The 19902-nt window shown below is 36.0% G+C and overlaps 2 protein-coding genes across 2 annotated transcripts; one reads left to right on the top strand and one right to left on the bottom strand.

Annotated features, from left to right (window-relative positions):
• Window positions 1-3222: 3222 nt before the first annotated feature.
• Window positions 3223-4200, top strand: LOC149011719 (uncharacterized). Its single transcript, XM_089162732.1, has one exon. It carries the CDS (start codon window positions 3223-3225, stop codon window positions 4198-4200), a length of 978 nt encoding a protein of 325 aa, XP_089018858.1.
• An 801-nt stretch (window positions 4201-5001) lies between these two features.
• On the bottom strand, window positions 5002-6447 carry LOC149011718 (UPF0481 protein At3g47200-like). The gene has a single exon (XM_089162731.1). The coding sequence runs from the start codon at window positions 6445-6447 to the stop codon at window positions 5002-5004; it is 1446 nt and encodes a 481-aa protein (XP_089018857.1).
• Between the last annotated feature and the right edge of the window lie 13455 nt (window positions 6448-19902).

The raw sequence follows: 19902 nt of genomic DNA, 5'->3' as shown, positions 1-19902 counted from the left end.
GCAACATAAAATGACAAAAAGCAATCAACTTGCAGATTGTACAGTCTCTCATCAGCTGCCCCATCATGGACTCAAACTAGAGATCTCGTCCATGAAGCAGATTATCCCATCTGACCCAATCAATTGGCAAATGATTCATCCTTCTCAAATGCAGCAGCATACATTGCTTAGCTGTATTATGCTTGTCAAGTGTGGTAGAATGGAACAAACCATTTGTATTATTGTCAAGATGAGAGGCATGGTTGCATCGCCCACAGAGATTGATGCCCAAAGTGTGTTGAAATTGTTCTGCAACAAACTGGCCATGCTTGACTATGATTGTTCTCCAAATCCTTTGTAACCCTAGAACAGTATATTTTTCAAGTTTGCCAAATAAGGTCACCACATCTTTTGAGTTGCCAAAATAGTTCCTAATAATTCAGTTTTGCATTAGCAACTCTGCATCCCTGGGAATGGTAATGAGGTACTCCATGAAGCATGCGTAGGCTTTATTAAAAAAGACCAGAGTTATTACACTCTATTACTTTCGTTTTAATTTTTGCAATCAATATTTTGGGTATTACAAAGGACACTCTTGTCAATTTGTCGAGGAAATGGAAGTCTAAAGAGATGACTAACGCATCAAGGCGTGCGTAAGTCCGCCAAACCTTAATTTGAAAAGAAAAGAAAACAAACTGCAAATCATATAAAACTACCAAGAACCTAAGTGGTTAAAACATTGTATTTTTATTTTTTTCTTTTTTGATAAAAATATTGTCTTCTTCTAAATATTCTCTTTCGGACATGGAGCGAGTTGAAGATTATAAGTTCTTTTCTGAGGATGAGTCGAGGTTCCAGAAAAATCTGCGATCAAGTAAATAGTTCTATGGACAATGGATTGGTCTAATTGGAAAATTGAAAGACTCATTAGAATTATGTTTTACGACAACCTTGTGAAAAATTGTTAGATACCAAAGACTTGAAAAGTAAAATGGTACCTATCTCCCAAAAAGCATGCTTTTTTTTTTTTTAACCAATGCACAAAGAAAATACCTTTTGTGAATGAACAAAGGCTCTTTTTGGTATCAATTATCATTGTCAATTATGAGAAATTTTCATTATTTTAAATTGTTTGGCATCTATTCTGAATTTTAGTTTTATTTAAAATAATAGAAAAACCTTCAAAATCCATAATGAACTTTTTGTCCATTATGGATTATGATGAGAATTTCATTATCTTCATTTGTGTAAGTTTACTTAAAGTTCTATAAGTAAGATGAGGGTAAAATAGTCAATACACATTCTTTTATAACAACCATACTTTTTCCTTCTTTTCTCACTTGTTTACTATCATTTTTAACAATCTTTTATCTTGACACCAAACTTATTTTCCATTTCATAATTTTTTTTCGATAAAATTCACCAAACCATTTTTCATTATTGACCAAAAATGAATTCTTGTACTTATTTATTTTAAATAGGCATAATAGAGAATGAGAATTGATACCAAAAAGAGCCAAAGAGCAGATCTAATTGTTTAGTGCCTATAATTGATTTTTTTTGTATAATACTAATTAATAGGGTCTCGTTTGTAAGTGCTCTAAGATCTCATGCATTGGAACGGATGATTATGGACCCAAATCCATGAGTAAAGAATATTTTATTTTCCAAGTGAAATATCCTAGTAAATGAAAAAGTGAAAAAGTGATTTCATTGCATAAGCTAGCCCGGACACCTCTATTACATACTTTTAGAGGAGGTTGTGAAATCATGACCCAGCTTACCCAAAAAAAAAAAGAAATCATGACCCAGAATATTCCTTTTTCATAGCGTACATACAAGTCCTATTCGAGAAGTGTGTTAACTAACACATCAATTATCAAAAAAGAAAAAGGAAAAATTGTACATCATTTAAAACTACCAATCCAGGACCTAAGTGGTTAACACCTTATAATTTTATCAATATTCTTTTTCAAAGCAAGTGTGAATTCAAGACCCAGTTGAGGTGCATAAATTAGTTAGCATGAACACCTCTGTTAACACAAAAAGCTACACATTATATGAAACTAACAATTGAAGCCGAGCTCCCAGGATATCCCATTTGCTATTTGCAGACGACTATCTTCTATTTTCAGAAATGAAGCTACAAGAGGTCACAAATTTAAAGAATTGTTTGGACATATACTATAAAGCTAGTGGTCAAGAGGTGAACTTGAAGAAATCCACACTCTCTTTTAGCCCTAATACCCATCATAGATTTAAGAAGTGGTTCTCTAAGTTACTGAAGGTTCCATACAGCTCTAGCCCTTCTAAATACCTTGGGCTACCAACAGAGATAGGAGTATCCAAATCTGAAGTCTTTAAAGAGGTTGGGGAGAAGGTTTGCAAAAGGTTAAGTGGTTGGAAGAGCAAAATGTTGTCATATGCAGGGAAGGAAGTCCTCATCAAATTTGTGGCTTCTTCGATGGCAAATTATGTGGGCTCACATTTTACTCTCCCGAAATCAACACATGATTCGATTAGGAAGGGCATATCAAAATTTTATTGGGGCCAAAAGGAGAGTGAAAACAAAATACACTGGGTATCATGGACAAGGCTATGTCGGTCGAAGGAAAATGGTGGCATTGGTTTTCGTGATCCAATTCTTCATAATAGAGCGCTTCTTGCAAAGGTGGCATGGAGGTTATTTGATAACCCCGATTCACAATGGGCTAAGTTCATGAAAGCAATCTATTTTCCCAAAACAGATTTTCTTCACGCCCAAGCTGGAAATAAGCCTTCATGGGCTTGGAGGAGTGCTCTTGTGGGTCGAGATGTGCTTGAGGAGGGCCTTATTTGGGAGATAGGTTCAGGTGAAGAGGTGGACATATGGAGCAGCCGTTGGGTAAGCACTAATTCAGACCATAAAGTATCTACCTTGAGGCCCTTGAATTGTGATATCCTTAAAATGGCAGAATTGATTTACCCTCAGACTAGACAATGGAAAAGAGAAATGTTAGAGAATCTGTTCAATGAGGAAGACAGGAAGGCAATTCAACTTATGAAGATTAGTCTATTCCCTCAATTGGATAGACAAGTGTGGGGGGCTAGCAAAAATGGATATTTTTCAACAAAAAATCAGCATATCACCTTCTCACCAATCGAAGGGATATGGAAATTAGGTTAGCAGCTTCTTCATCTTGGGAGCACAAATGGGATAGAGTGAAACCAAAAGTGTGGAAATTAATTTGGAACATCAAAACTATGCCCAAGATCAAGACATTCTTATGGCGAGCTTGTGCACAAGCATTGGCAACTGGGGAGAACTTATTAGCAAGGCGAATACAAACTGGTCATAGTTGCAGACGATGTGGAGCAACATTAGAAACAATTGACCATATTCTGATGGGTTGTGTATTTGCAAAGCTAGTATGGTTCGGCTGTCAACTAAATTTTAGTATACCAGATGAAGGAAATCCCGAATTGCATACTTGGCTGGAGAGGTGGAACTTGATTAGATTTGAAAGTAAACATCACAGTAGAGAAGTACTCAGCCAATGTGCATATATATGCTGGTACCTTTGGCTGGCTAGGAATGATTTGGTGCACCAAAGAATCACATGGAGTGCTGAAGAAGTCATTACCAAGGCACATAAAGCCTTTGCTGAATTCTGGTCCCTAGTAGGTTATTTGGATAAAGAGGAAGGAAATGACATGCAAAGGCATGCAAGGCAATTTCATGAGGAAATCTTAACACATAGGAATAGAATTCAATGCGATGCAGCCTACTTGGAAGATGAACTCAAAGGAGGATTGGGTATTGCAATGTGGGAAGATGAGACAATGATCAAGAAGTTGCTGTCAATTCCAACCCTTCTTCTTTCAGCTCAGCAAGGAGAAGCAGAAGCAATTAAGGAGGCGATGCTACTAGCAAAGGAGCTAGGATGGAATTCACTTAGGGTGGAATCTGATTGTGAAGGGGTCATCAAGATGTTGAATTTGCAGGAGCAGATGTATTGCAGCCGTTGGACTTCAACCATCGTTGTTGACATTAAGAGGTTGAAGGAGGAGTTTGAAGATTGTGTTTTTATCTTTATTCCTAGGGATCTTAATGGGCTTGCTCATTCCCTAGCCCAGAGGGCTCTCACTGTAACGAGTAAAGTAGAGTGGCCCATATTCAATCCTTGGGCCCAGGAGGTCATGTCTTCTGGGCCCTTGTTCTCTTCTCGTTCTTTTGTTTAGCAGTGTTATTGACCAAAAAAAAAAAAAAAAAAAAAACAATTGAGGATCTATGTGGTTTAAATCTTATATATTTTTTCTATATTCCTTTTTCAGAGGAGTATAGCATGACTTTCTAGGTGGTTAAAACCTTAATCACATCTTTCTCGATACTACTTTTCAAAGGAGTTGGTGAGAAGTCCAATAGTTCATTAGCTTTGCTGCGCAGCTTTACTCTACTCTATTCTAAAGGAGAGAGCAAGTATGAATTCAAGAGCTCGTAGTAGTAGCCATGAACTGCCAGAAGAGGTTACATACCATAACTTGTTCAGTATTCATTGTGGTGGATTAGAAAACTACCATTTGATGCTTCGACCAATTAAAACCTTATAGTTTTTCTTTTCTAATGCTAATTCGGAGGCGGATTTCGGTTATCCATTTACAGGTCTACTTCAATCCACCTCCACAAGCTACAAAGTGCGCTAAATACTTATTCACATATTAGTATAATGTATTCTTTTTCTATATTTCAATAAAACAAGTAAAATTCATCACGTTAAAGTGGATTCGCGTGGATTGAAAGAGTCGTTTGAAAAACTAGAGAGACACGGCACAGAATATCAAACAGAGATTCTTTTAGTTTTTGGAAAAAAGACTCATGCCTCCAATATTATATTACAGTACTTCAACAACAAAACACATGAAAGAAAAACACGCAAACATAACACATGCAGTAGCACGCACATAGTGTCTATGACGATCTAGAAACATATAAAGAGATACATGACGCTGCTGCTGCAGCTAGACTAGTTCTGAAGTATCCCTTCACTTTTTAGATGGTAACATAGAATAAACAGTCTGTATCACCGTCAAGATGATGACGAACGCTGCAGCAAGGAATGATGCCAATGACCATGGCGAGCCGAAATAGTTTTGCTTCAAATCGGCCATGAATCTATTGCATCCTTTATTGTAATATCCTTCCAAATCATTGATAACACCAGAGAAGTGAGTATTCAAGATGGAAACATTTCTGGTGATGTTGTTAAATAAGGCCGCCACATATTCTGGGTTGCCAAGGTTGTCCATAATAATTCCTTTCTCGGTCAGCAATTTGACGTCGTCGACAGTGTCAATAAGGTCATCCAAGAACGCTGCATAGGCCGACATGAGACGCTCTCTGATGGGCTTCTCTTGCTCAAAGACCATAAGATTTCTGAGGACAAGTTCTGTATTATTAAGTATACAAATAGGTGGGATTGACAATTCTCCCTCTTCCTCGTCAAAATCTATGTCAAGTATAGAAGTAGCCTTATCCTTCTGTTGAAACTTGACCCCGGCAGTCTTAAGTTGTGAGGCACTATAACGAAGTCGGACAAACTTTTCACTCCTAGAGCCGTCATGCCCTTCATAAGACCTCGTCGTCCAACATGCGAGGTTCCCGAATTCGACGCCTAAACAGATGCCTATGGACTCCTCCTCGCCTTCGGGTTGGCTGGCTGGTTGGCTGACTGGAGTAGGGCCTTCTTCGGGTTGGATGATAAGGCGTCTCAAGAAATCAAGAAAATGCTTCGCTCCATTGTCTGCTTCGCCCGTGCTAACAGCTGGTAATGTCTTTGGCATATAATCACCGGCAAATAACTTTGGGCTTACGGATCGTGCTAACAGCCGTATGAGATTTATATATATAAAAGAGCTGAATGGAGTTCCGCTAGGAAAGACTTTCGCATACAAATCCCGAAGAACAAACAGAGGAAGCTGATTTTCAAGCTTTATCATGTCGGCCATGATTTCAGCTTGCCATGATGTATTTGACACAAAAAGATCCTTGATCGCCCTGTCCATGACATAAAGGTACCCAAGAATAAAGCAACCATCCAACACCATCATTTCGATAAACTCTTCATTTTCCAAGCACGTGGTATCTGGATAACATTTACGAGCACGTTCCACCCACCCATCCTTTGCAATAACATTTCTGATAAAAGCTTGAGAGTATTCTTTGCTATGACCGATTAGAAGGCGATTTAAATAGTGAAATTTACGTGCTTCAGTGATCGGGAACTTATGGCTTTCATGGCAGGGTAAAGGACCAGATGATTCACGTGCTTCTGTGGTCGGCGAGTTACGGTCTTTATGATAGTGTAAAGGACCAATTGAGACCGATTGAGGTGCGTAGGCATTTGGGTTCAGCTTGGAAAGCTGTTCGGGAACACTGTAAATATCACAATAAGGTTGCAACGAACCGAGATGTTCTCGTTTATGTTGCATAGACGATATCGCTTTTGCGGCTTTTTCGGCTTTTTCGGTGTCATCCTGTAGGCAATCATCATATCATCTTCTATTTTTTTCCACTAAAAAGTCATTTGCAATATTAAAAGCAAATTTCTTTTACAATTATATAATTTTCTTTTAATATCTAAGATAATCATTAAACTAAAGTTTTTCCTTCATAAATAAATTAGAATCACTAAAAGAACTCGTAGTATTGTTGGCCATTAAGGGAGGTGAACTAACCTCCATTGAACTTGAAGCACTAGGAGCACTAGAAGAACTTGAAGCATGTGCCACTGAATGGATGATCTCGGACATCATACACAATAATAAGACTACTGCTGTAGCTGGATGATGAAAATTTTTTATCAAATTATAAGATTACACTAATTAATGTACTTCAGAATGGCTTCAATAACTAGAAAATTTTATAAAATAAATAAATAAATAAATCAAAACACGATAATGTCCTTACAAAAATACCACCTTTAACAAAATCAAGAGAAACATTGAAGTGCAAACCATCGTGGAGATAACTAGGAAGAACCGATGATCTAAAATGAAGTTAAGTCCGATAACTAATTAGGAAATCTGAAGAAAGAGAACTTTCTAAACTGGAACAATCGCTTACCAAATATTCCTGCGGATAATGAAGAGTTGTAAATGACGCTTTATGGTAAAAAAACCAAGAGAAAAATTGAAGTACAAACCATCATAGGAGATAACTAATAAGAACCCATGTTCTAAAATGAAGTTAAGTCCATAACTAATTAGGAATCTGAACAAAGGAAAACTTTCTAACATGGAACAAATGCTTACCAAATATTTATGTGGAAAACAAAGAGTTGTAATTGAAGTTTATAATAGCTTTGGGGAAAGCTTTACATTATAAATAAGTGAAGACAAATCACTGTAAACAAGTTTTTATTTTTTTATACTTTATTATTATTTTATTTTATTTTATTATTATTATTATTTTTTTTTTGGATAGTGTACGAGTTTCTTTTAATATGGTGTACTCCAAGTCTCCAACACCAAATTGAGTAAATAATATACCAAAGGATAACGTTCTAGTAATAAAATTAACAAAAAATAGCGAAGAAGATAATATTGAAAATTTTTTATTATAATATTAAAAATTTCTTAGTAACTATAAAAAAAGACCTTAGTTAAAGTTTAGTTGACTTAAATTAATAATGGAAAGAAAAGTAAGTGTGGTATTAGTTGGTGAGGAAAAAGTCTTTGTTCGTGCGAAAATTGGTACTAAACTGATTTTAAAATGAAAAATAAATAAAATAATAAAACAACTTGCAAATTTAAAAATGTCATTAACAAATACAAACTTCGTTTTCGCTTAGCTCTCCCATGAACTTGATTAGATTCATTATTCCAATGTTACAATCGTTTATTCAGAATGCAGTAGGTAATCTTTTGGAAAAGCTAGCAATTTTTAGAGCACGAATGACTAACAAACAAAATCGTCTATGACTAACGAGTCTATTTGCTTCTTGTCTTTCTACTCTCTAATTTATTATTTTATAATACACCATTAAATTCGAAATCTTCTTTGTATAGATTAACGTTTTCCCCTAATTTTATATTATCTTTTTGAACCTTGTCGATTGTGTGTAATCTTTTGCTTTTTCTTTTTGTCTTTCTTTTATAAAAACCCACCAAACATGAATTTGTATGTTTCTTTCTCGTATTTGCTTACTTTCTTGTATTTGAATGTATTAAATCTATTTATCATATTACACCTAAAAAAGGTTAATTCATCAAAACGATGTGCTATAAATTTACATTATACCACAAAAGCACATGTAAGTTTCAGTTTTTACAATTAATATTTTAGGTAATTACAGAGTACATTTGTTGATATATTGAAAATGCAGTTCTATTGACTGAGATTGCAAGTGTTGTCATTGTTGGCAACCAAAATACAATTTGTTCTAAGAGTACATAGCTTGTACTTAAGTGAAGGTCCCATAGAAGGCTTTAGGCATTTGTTACGATTTCAGAGGGTAACTAACACTATTACAATAGTTTTGAGGGTTTGTGAGAAGATTTAAGTATTTTGGGTGAAGCGAAAATTCTTTAGAATGATGGATTTCATAGGTCACTGCACAAGGGTCATCTTGGATGAATTTTTGGATAATTATCTTATTGTTTTATGAGTTCAACTTTAACTGAAAAAAACGTAGTTCATGAAGTGTTCTTTCCAACGCACTTTTCCCATTGTGATTCTAATATCAACAAGTTATGAGGTTTCTCATGAAAGTGTGCGATACAAAAGTAAATCTGGGCAGTGTAGAAATAAGATGAAATTGAGCCTCTGTGATGAAATTTGCTCTCCTTAATATAATCTACATTCAAGGGTTCAAAAATAATTTTTACAGAATATGAGGGTCTTTGTGAAAGAAATTTTATATCTCGGGGAGAAGCATGTAATTTTTAAAGATTGAATGGTGCGAATCTAATGGTCATTAGAAGGACATGGATGAAAATCTAATTTAAGGGACGAGATTGATGCTTTTGGTTTTCAAGTGTCCATGAAAGAAAAGATTCCATCATGTGGTATTTTGTTGGTCGGGAGTATGCATATATGGTACATTTCGAAGTATAGTGATTAAAAGAATCCAACGTGTTGCATGTTTAAGATAGAATCAAAACGATTATATTTGAAACAATCTTGCGAGGTCTCATTTAACTTAAGACATCCAATGGCTCAAATCTCACCCGCCATTTTAAAGTGGATATCCAATAGTTGTGTGATTAGATTCTTTTTGAGACTCATCCAGAAGATGATATCCAACTGTTCCTGTACATCAACGTTCATCCTCTTTAGAAGCCCGAATTTTGAGCAAAACATAAGTGGATTTTTGAGATTTTTGGCTTATGTTGACTAAGAAAAACAAGGAGGAGAAGCCAAAAAGCAAGATTGATATAGAGAACAAGCTTGTATGCATATTTTGGTGAAAATGTCAAAGAACAAGGTGAGTTAATCTATTGTAATCTCTTTCATTTGAAAAGTTTGACCTTTCAAGTAGTTGTTTGTTAGGGTTGAGTTATTTGAAGTTGTGCCTTTATACTTCTGTGGGGGCACACTAGAGTGAGTGTTCTATGTTTTGAATGTATTGAGAGTGGGTACTCTTTGGCTAAACCACATAAATTTGGTGTCTTATGTTTCTATTTTATTTTTCATTGTTTATATTGGAGTACTTTGATTGCAAAGTGGTGGTGTACTGTCTGGTATGCCCAACCACATTATAGTGTGTAGTGGACATGCCCTTGTGTAATTCATAATATTGAAAATTTCTTATTAACTAACAAAAAAAAGACCCTAGTTAAAGTCTAATTGACTTAAATTAATAATGGAAAGAAAGTAAGTGCAGTATTAGTTGGAGAGGAAATATTCTTTGTTGGTGTGAAAATTGGTACTAAACTGACTTTAAAATGAAAAATAAATAAAATAATATAAAGCAACTTGCAAATTAAAAAATGTTATTGACGAGTACAAACTTCATTTTCTGTTAGCTCTCCCATGAACCTACTCAGATTCAATATTCCGATGTTACAATTGTTTATTTAGAATGTATTAGGTAATCTTTTGGAAAAGCTAGCCATTGATAAAGCACGAATGACTAACAAACAAAATCGTCTATGACTAACGAGTCTATTTGCTTCTTTTCTTTCTACGTTCTATTTTATTATTTTATAATATACCATAATGGGGCAGGACGGTCCTGCCGACCAAATGGGCTGTTAATCAAGATTTCAGTCGTATTTTGACCAAACCTCGATTTGACTGTCGTTAGGACCGTCCTAACATGATTTTGTCTGTTTCTTTCTCCTATTTCCATCGCTTTCTTATATTTGAATTTATTTAATATATTTCTCATCTTACACCTAAAAAAAGGTTAATTCATCAGAACGATGTGCTATAAATTTACATTATACCACAAAAGCACATGTAAGTTTCAGATTCAGTTTTTGCAATTAATATTTTGGGTAATTGCAGAGTACACTTGTTGATCTATTGAGGATGTTGTTCCATTGGCTGAGATTGCATGTGTTGTCATTGTTGGTAAACAAAATATAGTGTGTTCTAAGAGTATATGGTTCATACTGAAGTAAAGGTCTCATAGAAGGCTTTTGGCATTTGTTATGTTTTAAAGGGTGATTAACACTATTACAATAGTCTTAAGTGTTGTAAGAAGATTTTAAGTATTGTGTGTGAAGCGAAGATTCCTTAGGCTAGCGGATTTCATAGGTCACTACTGCACAAGGGTCATCTTGAATGAATTTTTAGATAGTCATCCAATTGTTTTATGAGTTCAACGTCAACTGAAAAAAACGTAGTTCCTGAAGTCTTCTGTCCAATGCACTTTTCAGATTGTGATTTCGATATCAACATGTTATGAGGTTTCTCATGAAAGTGTGCGATATATAAGTAAATCTGGGTAGCGTAGAAATAAGATGAAATTTGGCCTCTGTGATGAAATTTGCTCTCTGTGATATAATCTAAACTCAAGGATTCAAAAATAATTTTTAAAGAATTTGGGGGTCTTTGTGAAATAAATTTTATATCTCAGGGAGGAGCATGTAATTTTGAAGATTGAATGGTGCAAATCTAATTGTTATTAAAAGGATATGGATGAAGATCTGATTTTAAGGGATGAGATTGATGCATTTAACTTTCAAGTGTCCATGAAAGAAAATATTCCATCGCGTGGTATTTTGTTGGTTGGGAGTATGCATATATGTGACATAGTGAAGTATAGTGATTAAAAGGATGCAGTGTGTTGTATGTTTAATATAGAATCAAAACGATTCTATTTGTGAGGTCTAATTTAACTTAAGACATCCACTGGCTCAGATTTCACTTGCCATTTTAAAGTGGATATCCAATAGTTGTGTGATTAGATTCTCTTTGGTACTCATATAGAAGATGAAATCCAACGGTTCCTATACATCAACGTTCATCCTCTTTAAAAGCCCGAATTTGAACAAAACAGAAGCGGATTTTTGAGGATTTTAGCCTGTAGAGATTAAGACAAACAAGGAGGAGAAGCCAAGAAGCAAGATTGGTAAGGAGAACAAGCTTGTATGCGTATTTTGGTGAAAATGTTGAAGAACAAGGTGACTAATCAATTGTAATCTCTCTCATTTGAAAATTTTGACCTTTCAAGTAGTTGCTTGTTAGGGTTATGTTGTTTGAGGTTGTGGTCTTATACTTTTGTGGGTGCATGAGTTCACACTAAAGTGGGTGCTCCATGTTTTGAATGTATTGAGAGTGGGTACTCTTTGATCATTGTAGTGATCAAAATTTTAGTTGAAAAGTATTGTGTAAATACAAAGCTCTATTTAGGACATTATTTTATGGATGTAGGCAATTTGGCTCAACCACGTAAATTTGGTGTCTTGTGTTTCTAGTTTATTTTTCATTGTATATATTGGAGTGCTTTGATTGCAGAATGGTGGTGTACTGTCTCGTAGGCCCAACCACATTATGGTGTGTGGTAGATATTCCTTTGTGTAATTGATAACTATAGTATTATCTTGATTAGCTTATCTTGGGATTGAAGAAGCATCCTATCAAAAAGAATTTTAGAAGACACTAATTCACCCCCTTGGCGCTCTCAATGTTTAACTTAGGAATTACAACTGATATCATAGCAAGGTTCCTGTGGAGAGAAGATTAACCACTTCAAGATTTGATCAAAGAGGTTGTAAGAATGGCCACAAATGAAGGTAGCTCCAAAGACTTTGGGGAAGTTCCTTTTTTGATGGTACAGGATATGTTTTTTGGAAAAGAAGAATGTAGATATACATTGCATCACTTGAGTATGATGTATGACAATCTGTGATTAATGGTTACCAATAGCTTCACTTACAGACAATGAGGCAAAAAAGGCTAATGCACACAATCTTAGGGCAGAAAATGTTGTTATGTATAGGCTGAATGAAGAGGTTATAGCTAAAGTAATAGACAATGATACAGCTAAAGAAGTCAGGGATAGGTTGATAAGCATGTATGAAGGGGACGCCAAAGTTAAGAAAACTAAATAGCAAATATACAATGCACAATTTGAAAGTCTTAAGATGATTGAAGAAGAAGACATAAACAACTATATGGTCAGAGTCAATGAAGTTGTGAGTTAGAGAAAAAATTGAAAATTCTATGATATGTCAAAAGATTCTTCGATCTGTGCTATCCAAATAGGACTCCAAAGTCGTAGCCATTGAAGAAGCCAAAGACTAGATGCAATCACTATTGATGAAGTACATAGAACACTTAAAACTTATGAGATGAGAACTTAAAAGGGCAAGTTAACAGAGAAAGAAACAGCATTCAAAGCAATAAAGACTCTAAAGGTTAAGGAAGAAAAAGAATCTAATAACTCTGATGATGATTAATATATTACTTAGCTAAAAAGTTCAAGAACGGAATAGGTAAACACAAAGGAAAGTCACCTTTTAAGTGCTTCAACTTTGTGGTGGAATAGGACACTTTGCCTCTAAATTTCCTAAGAGAGAAAAAAATAGATGAATCAAAAGATGAAGAGGAAGAGAGCAATGTTAGGAAAGAAAAGAAAAAATTCTTACCAAATAAAAAGAAAAGTCATTTCAAGAAGAAAAGTCTTTTAACTAAGAAAGAATGCTACTGTTTGAAGAAGAATCAGATGAACACAAGGACTCAACTAATGAAGTTCTCTTTATGGTTATTGAAGATGATCAATCACCTCAAACTCAAGAAAGTCTGATGATGATGAAGACACTGGAGGTGAAATTGATTATGTCGGTGAATTGTACTCGGCCTTGCTTGATTTTAAAAATGAAAGAAAGAAAAATAAAGAAATGAAGAATCAATTAAAAAAGTCAAAGACAACAATCAAAGAATTGACAATCATATAACTAAGTTACAACATGTCATAAATGACTCATCATCTTGCTCTCTCTCTCAAGTGTAAAGAGTGTGAAGAACTTGAGGAAAATTTTCAAAAGTTTAGATCTGAGCTTGAAGGAAAACAAAAGAAGAGCCATTTAGAAGCTGCCATATCATTCACTCCAGTTACTTTGAACTTCAAAGACAAGATAGTTGAAAATCAAGTGATAGGGACAAGTCATTCTACTTCTAATTGGGCAAGAGATAATGCACTCGATGAGATTTGAGCATTCAAAGGTCTCCTCATATTAAAACTGAACATGGATACTCCAAAGGGGAATGCTCAAGAAAAGACCAATTGATCAAATGGAACTACAACAAATGCAGTGAGTTTTGATGAAGAGCAACAAAAGAATTCATATATTGGAAAGATCAAGCCAAAAATGAATAAAGATAGCTATACTAGATGTGAAATCCCCCGGATTTCTAACCCGTTAACCCATGATTTAAACGACAACTGTGGGCCATTCGAGTCTATCCCAAAAGTCCGGAAGTGGACCCAATGATTGTGGATGACCCTTGTCATAATTCAACAACTCTCTTAGAGTTTAAGAGGAGAGAGAAGATTAATCATGAAGGCATTAAAAGACGATTTTGGCACATCCGTAGGCCGGCAATGGAGAGTCCAATTGACTAGATGAATATATCCAAACGAAGATCTTTGAAAGACATTTCTATCAAGCCAAAAATCACCAGATTCAGAGTTTGGTGGGGGGTCCAAACTTGGACTGGTCAGTTGGACCAGTCGACCACCCCAACTTCCCATCCCTTTTCCAGCTCTGGGGCAGAATCGGCATACCGAGTTTTTAAACCCTATTTAAAGTTGTAGCTCACCTCTAAACGTGTTTTCAGATGCTAGAGTGGGGCTAAGGCTTTGGGAATAGAAGAAACCAAGGAGAAGAGTAAATCTCATCCAACCAAATGTGCTTTGTGACTCGGATCGTTACAAGAGTGTTGGAAAAATATGAGAATTCTTAAACCTTTCTTTTTGAACTTAGTTAGTGGGGCTTTCTCTTCTCTCCGATTGTAGGATCTTGAAAAGGGAGCGTGTTAGGTATTCAGTTTTCCCTTAAAGTCTTGTTTTAGTGTTCCTTTCTAGTATAAGAGATAATGGTACGAATCCTTGCAAAAGATGTCGCATTATGACTTTCTGAGACGCCTGCGGGAAATTTAGAGAGACAAATTTGGGGGTTTTTTTTTTTATATAGATTGAATTGGATCAAGTTGAGGGTACCCGTAGGATCCTTTTTGGGTAATTTTCATCTAGACCTCCTGAGGTTTGATCCATGTCATTTTTAGTCCAAATACATTGACACTTTGCATATGCCTCCCCTAAGGTATCAAATAAGATCGATTAAGGACAAATTGTGATTTTTATGACCAAAATACCCTCACATCTATTCTACCATAAAGTTTTCATCATGTCTTCACAATCAAAATAAGATCGAACAGTTTAAAATCAAATGACAGGGGTGTCCTTGTAAATATTATTTTTTATTTTCACATTTTAAAGACTTAAAATTTATTAATTTACAAAATCAAACCCCTTAAATTACCCAACTCCCAAATCCCTAATTCGATTGGGAATAACGAAGAGAACGCCTGGAATAACCAGGAAAAAAAATCTCTATGGTTCCTCTTTCTTCTCACACCATTTGAAGGGAACTCAATTGCTTTCCATGCTTATAGGGAGGCTGATGACACCAGATATCTAAGCATTCTCTACCTCTCTTCATCAATCTCATATTGCAAATGCCACCGGCGATATCTGATTCCGGCAATAATGACATCAAATCGGCTTTGCTACCACCGTCTAAGGACTAAGGAGCCAGGCGATGAGAAAATCGGTATGAATGCTATGCTCCAGAGATACGTTAGGGACTTTGGAAAATGGCAGCTTAGGCACTTCATTCTCACAAGCTTAGCTTGGGCCTTGGAAGCTTTCCATACAATGGTCATGATTTTTGCAGATCGTGAACCAGTTTGGAGATGTGTTCCAGGTGAAGCAAGGAACCCTATTCTTGGTAATGGGTCGGTGGTTCTGTAATCTCTGAATGGGGTTTGATATGTGAAAAGAAGTACTTGATGGGTTTGATTCAATCTACTTTCTTTGCTGGTTGTAAATCAGTATTTTTTTTTTCTTTCTACAATTTCCTTCGATTTGTTCTTTGATCTTCGAAACTAGTTGCAAGATTGTCTGTTCTCTTAAATTCATTATATGAGTTAATTCTCTGAAAATTGATTTTCAACCCGTTTTATCTTATTTTGATTGTGGTTTTTTTTTTTTTTGTAAAGGAACCTTGAAGGCATGATGAAAATTTTAAGATAGAATAGATGTGAGGGTATTTTGGTCATAAAAATCATAATTTGTCCTTAATCAATCTTATTGGATACCTTAGGGGAGGCATATGCAAAGTGTCAATGTATTTGGACTAAAAATGACATGGATCAAACCTCAGGGGGTCCAGATGAAAATTACCCATCCTTTTATTGCCAATTAGACTTTCCCAAAGTTTTGTTTCGATTCGACTTTGAATCAGTGGAGAAATAGTGACCAACCATGAATTAGAGCACCCTTTTTTTTAAACTAGTGGCTAGGATTGTATTTTCGTGGGAAGATTTTGGGATATATTTTGAAACTCATATTGACTCTAATTTTTTATTATTAATCCTCTTGAATGAATATGTTTATTTATATTTTAGTCACCATCTTGTGGAAGTGATTTTGGACTTTGGAGAAATGATCAAAGTAAAAGGTGATGAATGACTAACCATGTTTTATAAAGTTAATTGTTGCTATTTTAAATTCTATTGTTGATATAAATTGCTGTAAATTTCTATCTATCATGATATGTTTGTGTGTGAATTTGCGGTACTTAAAGGGTACGATATTTCATGGAATTGTCATCAATAAATCCTCTAATATAACATTAACAGCCTTTTCCAATGCTGATTGGATTGGTTGCCTTGATGATCGTACATCTACTAGTGGTTATGCTATCTTCCTGGGGCCCAACATTGTATCTTGGAGTTCTAAAAAACAATCCACTGTTGCTCACTTCAGTTTAGAGTCTGAATATCGAGCTCTTGCTAATGTTGCTGCTAAGTTCATTTGGCTACAAGCTCTGCTCCACGAGCTTCATGTTTTCCTAAGTGATGCTCCTGTCCTCTAGTGTGATAATATTGAGCAACCTACCTCACTGCAAATCCTGTCTTTCATGCTCGTACCAAACATGTGGAGATTGACTTCCACTTTGTTTCTGATAAGTTTGCCAAATGAGATCTTCAAGTCCATTTCTTATCTACTATAGATCAACGGGCTGACATCTTTACCAAGCCTCTATCTACTCCACGTTTCAGCATCTTGCTGACCAACCTCAAGTCACCTCACCTCCCTTGAGTTTGAGGAGGTGTATTTGGGATATTTTTGGAAATTCAACCAAAACCTAGCTGCCACTTCATCTCAAGCTTCTACGGCTAGGGCTGCTTCTAAGAATTCCACAATTGATCAAACACTAGCCACTACACTCAAGAAGGTTTCTAAGTGTTCCACAACTAATCAAACACTAGCCACTACACTCGAAAAGGTTTCTACAATTGGTACTCACAAAGACTCTAACCAACCCAAAGAAGAGTTTGATACATGTTACAATTGCTACAAAACCTTGGTCAATATTTTATGTAAATTCAAACATTGTGACTTAGGGAATCTAGAAGATCACAACTACAAGAGTCCTTGAACATTGATGAAGAAGGGCTCTATCTCTATATAAGGAAGTCATATACACAACTCTCAATATAGTAGAAAATATTTGAAACTCTCCCGTGGACGTAGGTTCAATTCAACCGAACCATGTAAATATTAGTCTCTCTCTCTCTCTCTCTCTCTCTCTCTCTCTCTCTCTCTCTCTCTCTCTCTCTCTCTCTCTCTCTCTCTCTCTCTCTCTCTCTCTCTCTCTCTCTCTCTCTCTCTCTCTTTCTAACAGAGTTGAAGAATATAAGTTCTACTCTGAGGATGAGTCGAGGTTCCAAAAAAGTCCGCGATCAAGTAAATAGCTCTAAGGACAATGGATTGGTCGAATTGGAAAATGGAAAGATTTATACGAATTATGTTTCACGACCATGTTGAGAAAAATTGTTAGATATGAATATGTTTGATACCTATGACTTGAAAAGTGAAGTAGCATCTATCTACCAAAAAGCATGCTCTTTGTTTTTTAAACTGATGCACAAAGAAAATACCTTTTGTGAATGAACAAAGAGCGGATCTAATTGTTTAGTGTCTATAATTGATTTTTTTTGTGTAATACTAATTGATAGGGTCTCGTTTGTAAGCGCTCTAAGATCTCATGCATTGGAACCGATGATTATAGAGCCGAATCCATTAGTAAGGAACTATTTATTTTTCAAGTGAAATCTCCTAGTAAATGAAAGAGTGAAAAAGTGAATTCGTTGCATAACCTGGCCCGGCGGACACCTCTATTACATATTTTTCTCAATAATCCTTTTCAGAGGAGGTTGTGAAATCATGACCCAGAATATTCCTTTTTCATAGGGTATATTCAAGTCCTATTCGAGAAGTGTGTAATAGCAGACTACCCACATCAATTATCTGAAAAGAAAAAGGGGAAATTGCACATCATTTAAAACTCCAATCCAGGACCTAAGTGGTTAACACCTTATAATTTTCTCAATATTCTTTTTCAAAGCAAGTGTGAATTCAAGACCCAGTTGAGGTGCATAAATTAGCCTGAACACCTCAGATAACACAAAAAGCTACACATCATATGAAACTACCAATTCAGGATCTATGTGGTTTAAATCTTATATTTTTTCTATATTCCTTTTTCAGAAGAGTATAGCATGACTTTCTAGGTGGTTAAAATCTTAATCAGATCTTTCTCAGTACTACTTTTCAAAGGATTTGGCGAGAAGTCCAATAGTTCATTAGTTTTGCTGGGCATCAAGAGCTCGTAGTAGCCATGAACTGCCAGAAGGGGTTACCATAACTTGTTCAGTATTCATTGTGGTGGATTAGAATACTACCATTTGATGCTTCGACCAATTAAAACCTTATGGTTTTTCTTTTCTAAGGAGTTGGTGAGTTCACGCAAGCGCTTCTTCGTGTAATGGACTTCAATCCACCACAAGCTACAAAGTGCGCTGAATACGTATTCACATATTTGATGTGTAATGTTTTCTTTTTCTATGGTTCAGTAAAACAAGAAAAATTCGTCACTTCTTGGTGGATAAACCTATTTTCTTGTCTGGTTCAGGTTTTCCTTGAGTCTGGTTCATCTGAACCAAAGCAGAAGTGAAAGTGGGCCGCCTCTGTGGACGAGAAGCCACCTCCAATGATTAAGTCTGTCCTTGAAAAAGAAATTGAGAATCACTCTTAGAAGAATAAATGTTCAAAGACGATGCAGAGGGTTAATGAGAGGAATTTTCTTGGTGGAGTTAAGAGGAAGAATAATGGCTGGAGAGCCTGTTTCTACCTGTGTGACTCGTCGCTATTTATAACTAATCTGTGGCCCTTTTTCTACCCACAATAGTGAGTTGATTCCTTGAGGAAGGGTTCAACGGTGGAGATGGCTTTTGGGCAAGGATGACGTTGCTCTCTGGCAGGTGTAGCTCACCGAACAGCTGTTGATCTCCAATATTCCGAATTAGAGGGTCAACTCAAGTATCACCTTGATGTGATGCTACTCCTTGGCTGGGGGACAAAGAGAGGCCTCATGGTACTCGAGACAACTTCAAGGCGAATGAGAAGTTTCCAAGCTTCTTGATCATTAAATGGGGTTTTGAGCATTTATTACTGAATTTAATGTTGAGGGACAACGCCTGAGAGGGGATATTCCAAATCCCCTATTTGTCGCTGGCCTAGCTGAAAAGCTACTGGGCGGTAGTGCTTGTCATCGAGGTTTGCTACTTTTGCTTTGCCTGCTGCCTGGTTGGCAAGCCTTGCTTGCATGGATTCTAGACCCATGGACCGATCTGACTGACCCGTCCCGGTTCAATGGTTCGCTCCGGGTCACCCATAACATCACTTAAGATGAATTCATGTGGATTGAGAGAGTCGTGGGAAAAACTAGCTAGGCACGCCATAGAATATCAAAGAGAGATTCTTTTATTTATTGGAAAAGGGACTCATGCCTCCATTACCGTACTTCAACCACAAAACACATGGAAGAAAAACACGCAAACATAACACATGCAGCTAGCCTGCACATAGTGTCTATGACGATCTAAAAACATATAAAGAGATACATGACACTGCCAGCTGCAGCTAGAGTTCTGAGTATCCTCCAATCTATAGATTGTAAGATAGAATAAATAGTCTGTATCACCGTCAAGGTGGTGACGAACGCTGTAGCAAGGAATGATGCAAATGACCATGGTGAGCTGAAATACTTTTGCCTCCAATCGGCGATGATTCTATTGCATCCTTTATTGTAATATCCTTCCAAATCATTGATAACACCAGAAAAAGTGAGTATTCAAGATGG

This window comes from Hakea prostrata, chromosome 7 (genome assembly GCF_041222555.1).
Source record: "Hakea prostrata isolate BN-2017 chromosome 7, UWA_Hpros_2, whole genome shotgun sequence".
NCBI lineage: Eukaryota > Viridiplantae > Streptophyta > Magnoliopsida > Proteales > Proteaceae > Hakea > Hakea prostrata.
Note: the sequence above shows the minus strand (reverse complement) of the source record. Positions and strands in the feature narration are given on the sequence as shown.

Excerpts from the sequence above, each read along its gene's own strand:
- LOC149011719 (XM_089162732.1), top strand. The coding sequence starts at position 3,223 with ATGCCCAAGATCAAGACATTCTTATGGCGAGCTTGTGCACAAGCATTG.
- LOC149011718 (XM_089162731.1), bottom strand. The coding sequence starts at position 6,447 with ATGCAACATAAACGAGAACATCTCGGTTCGTTGCAACCTTATTGTGAT.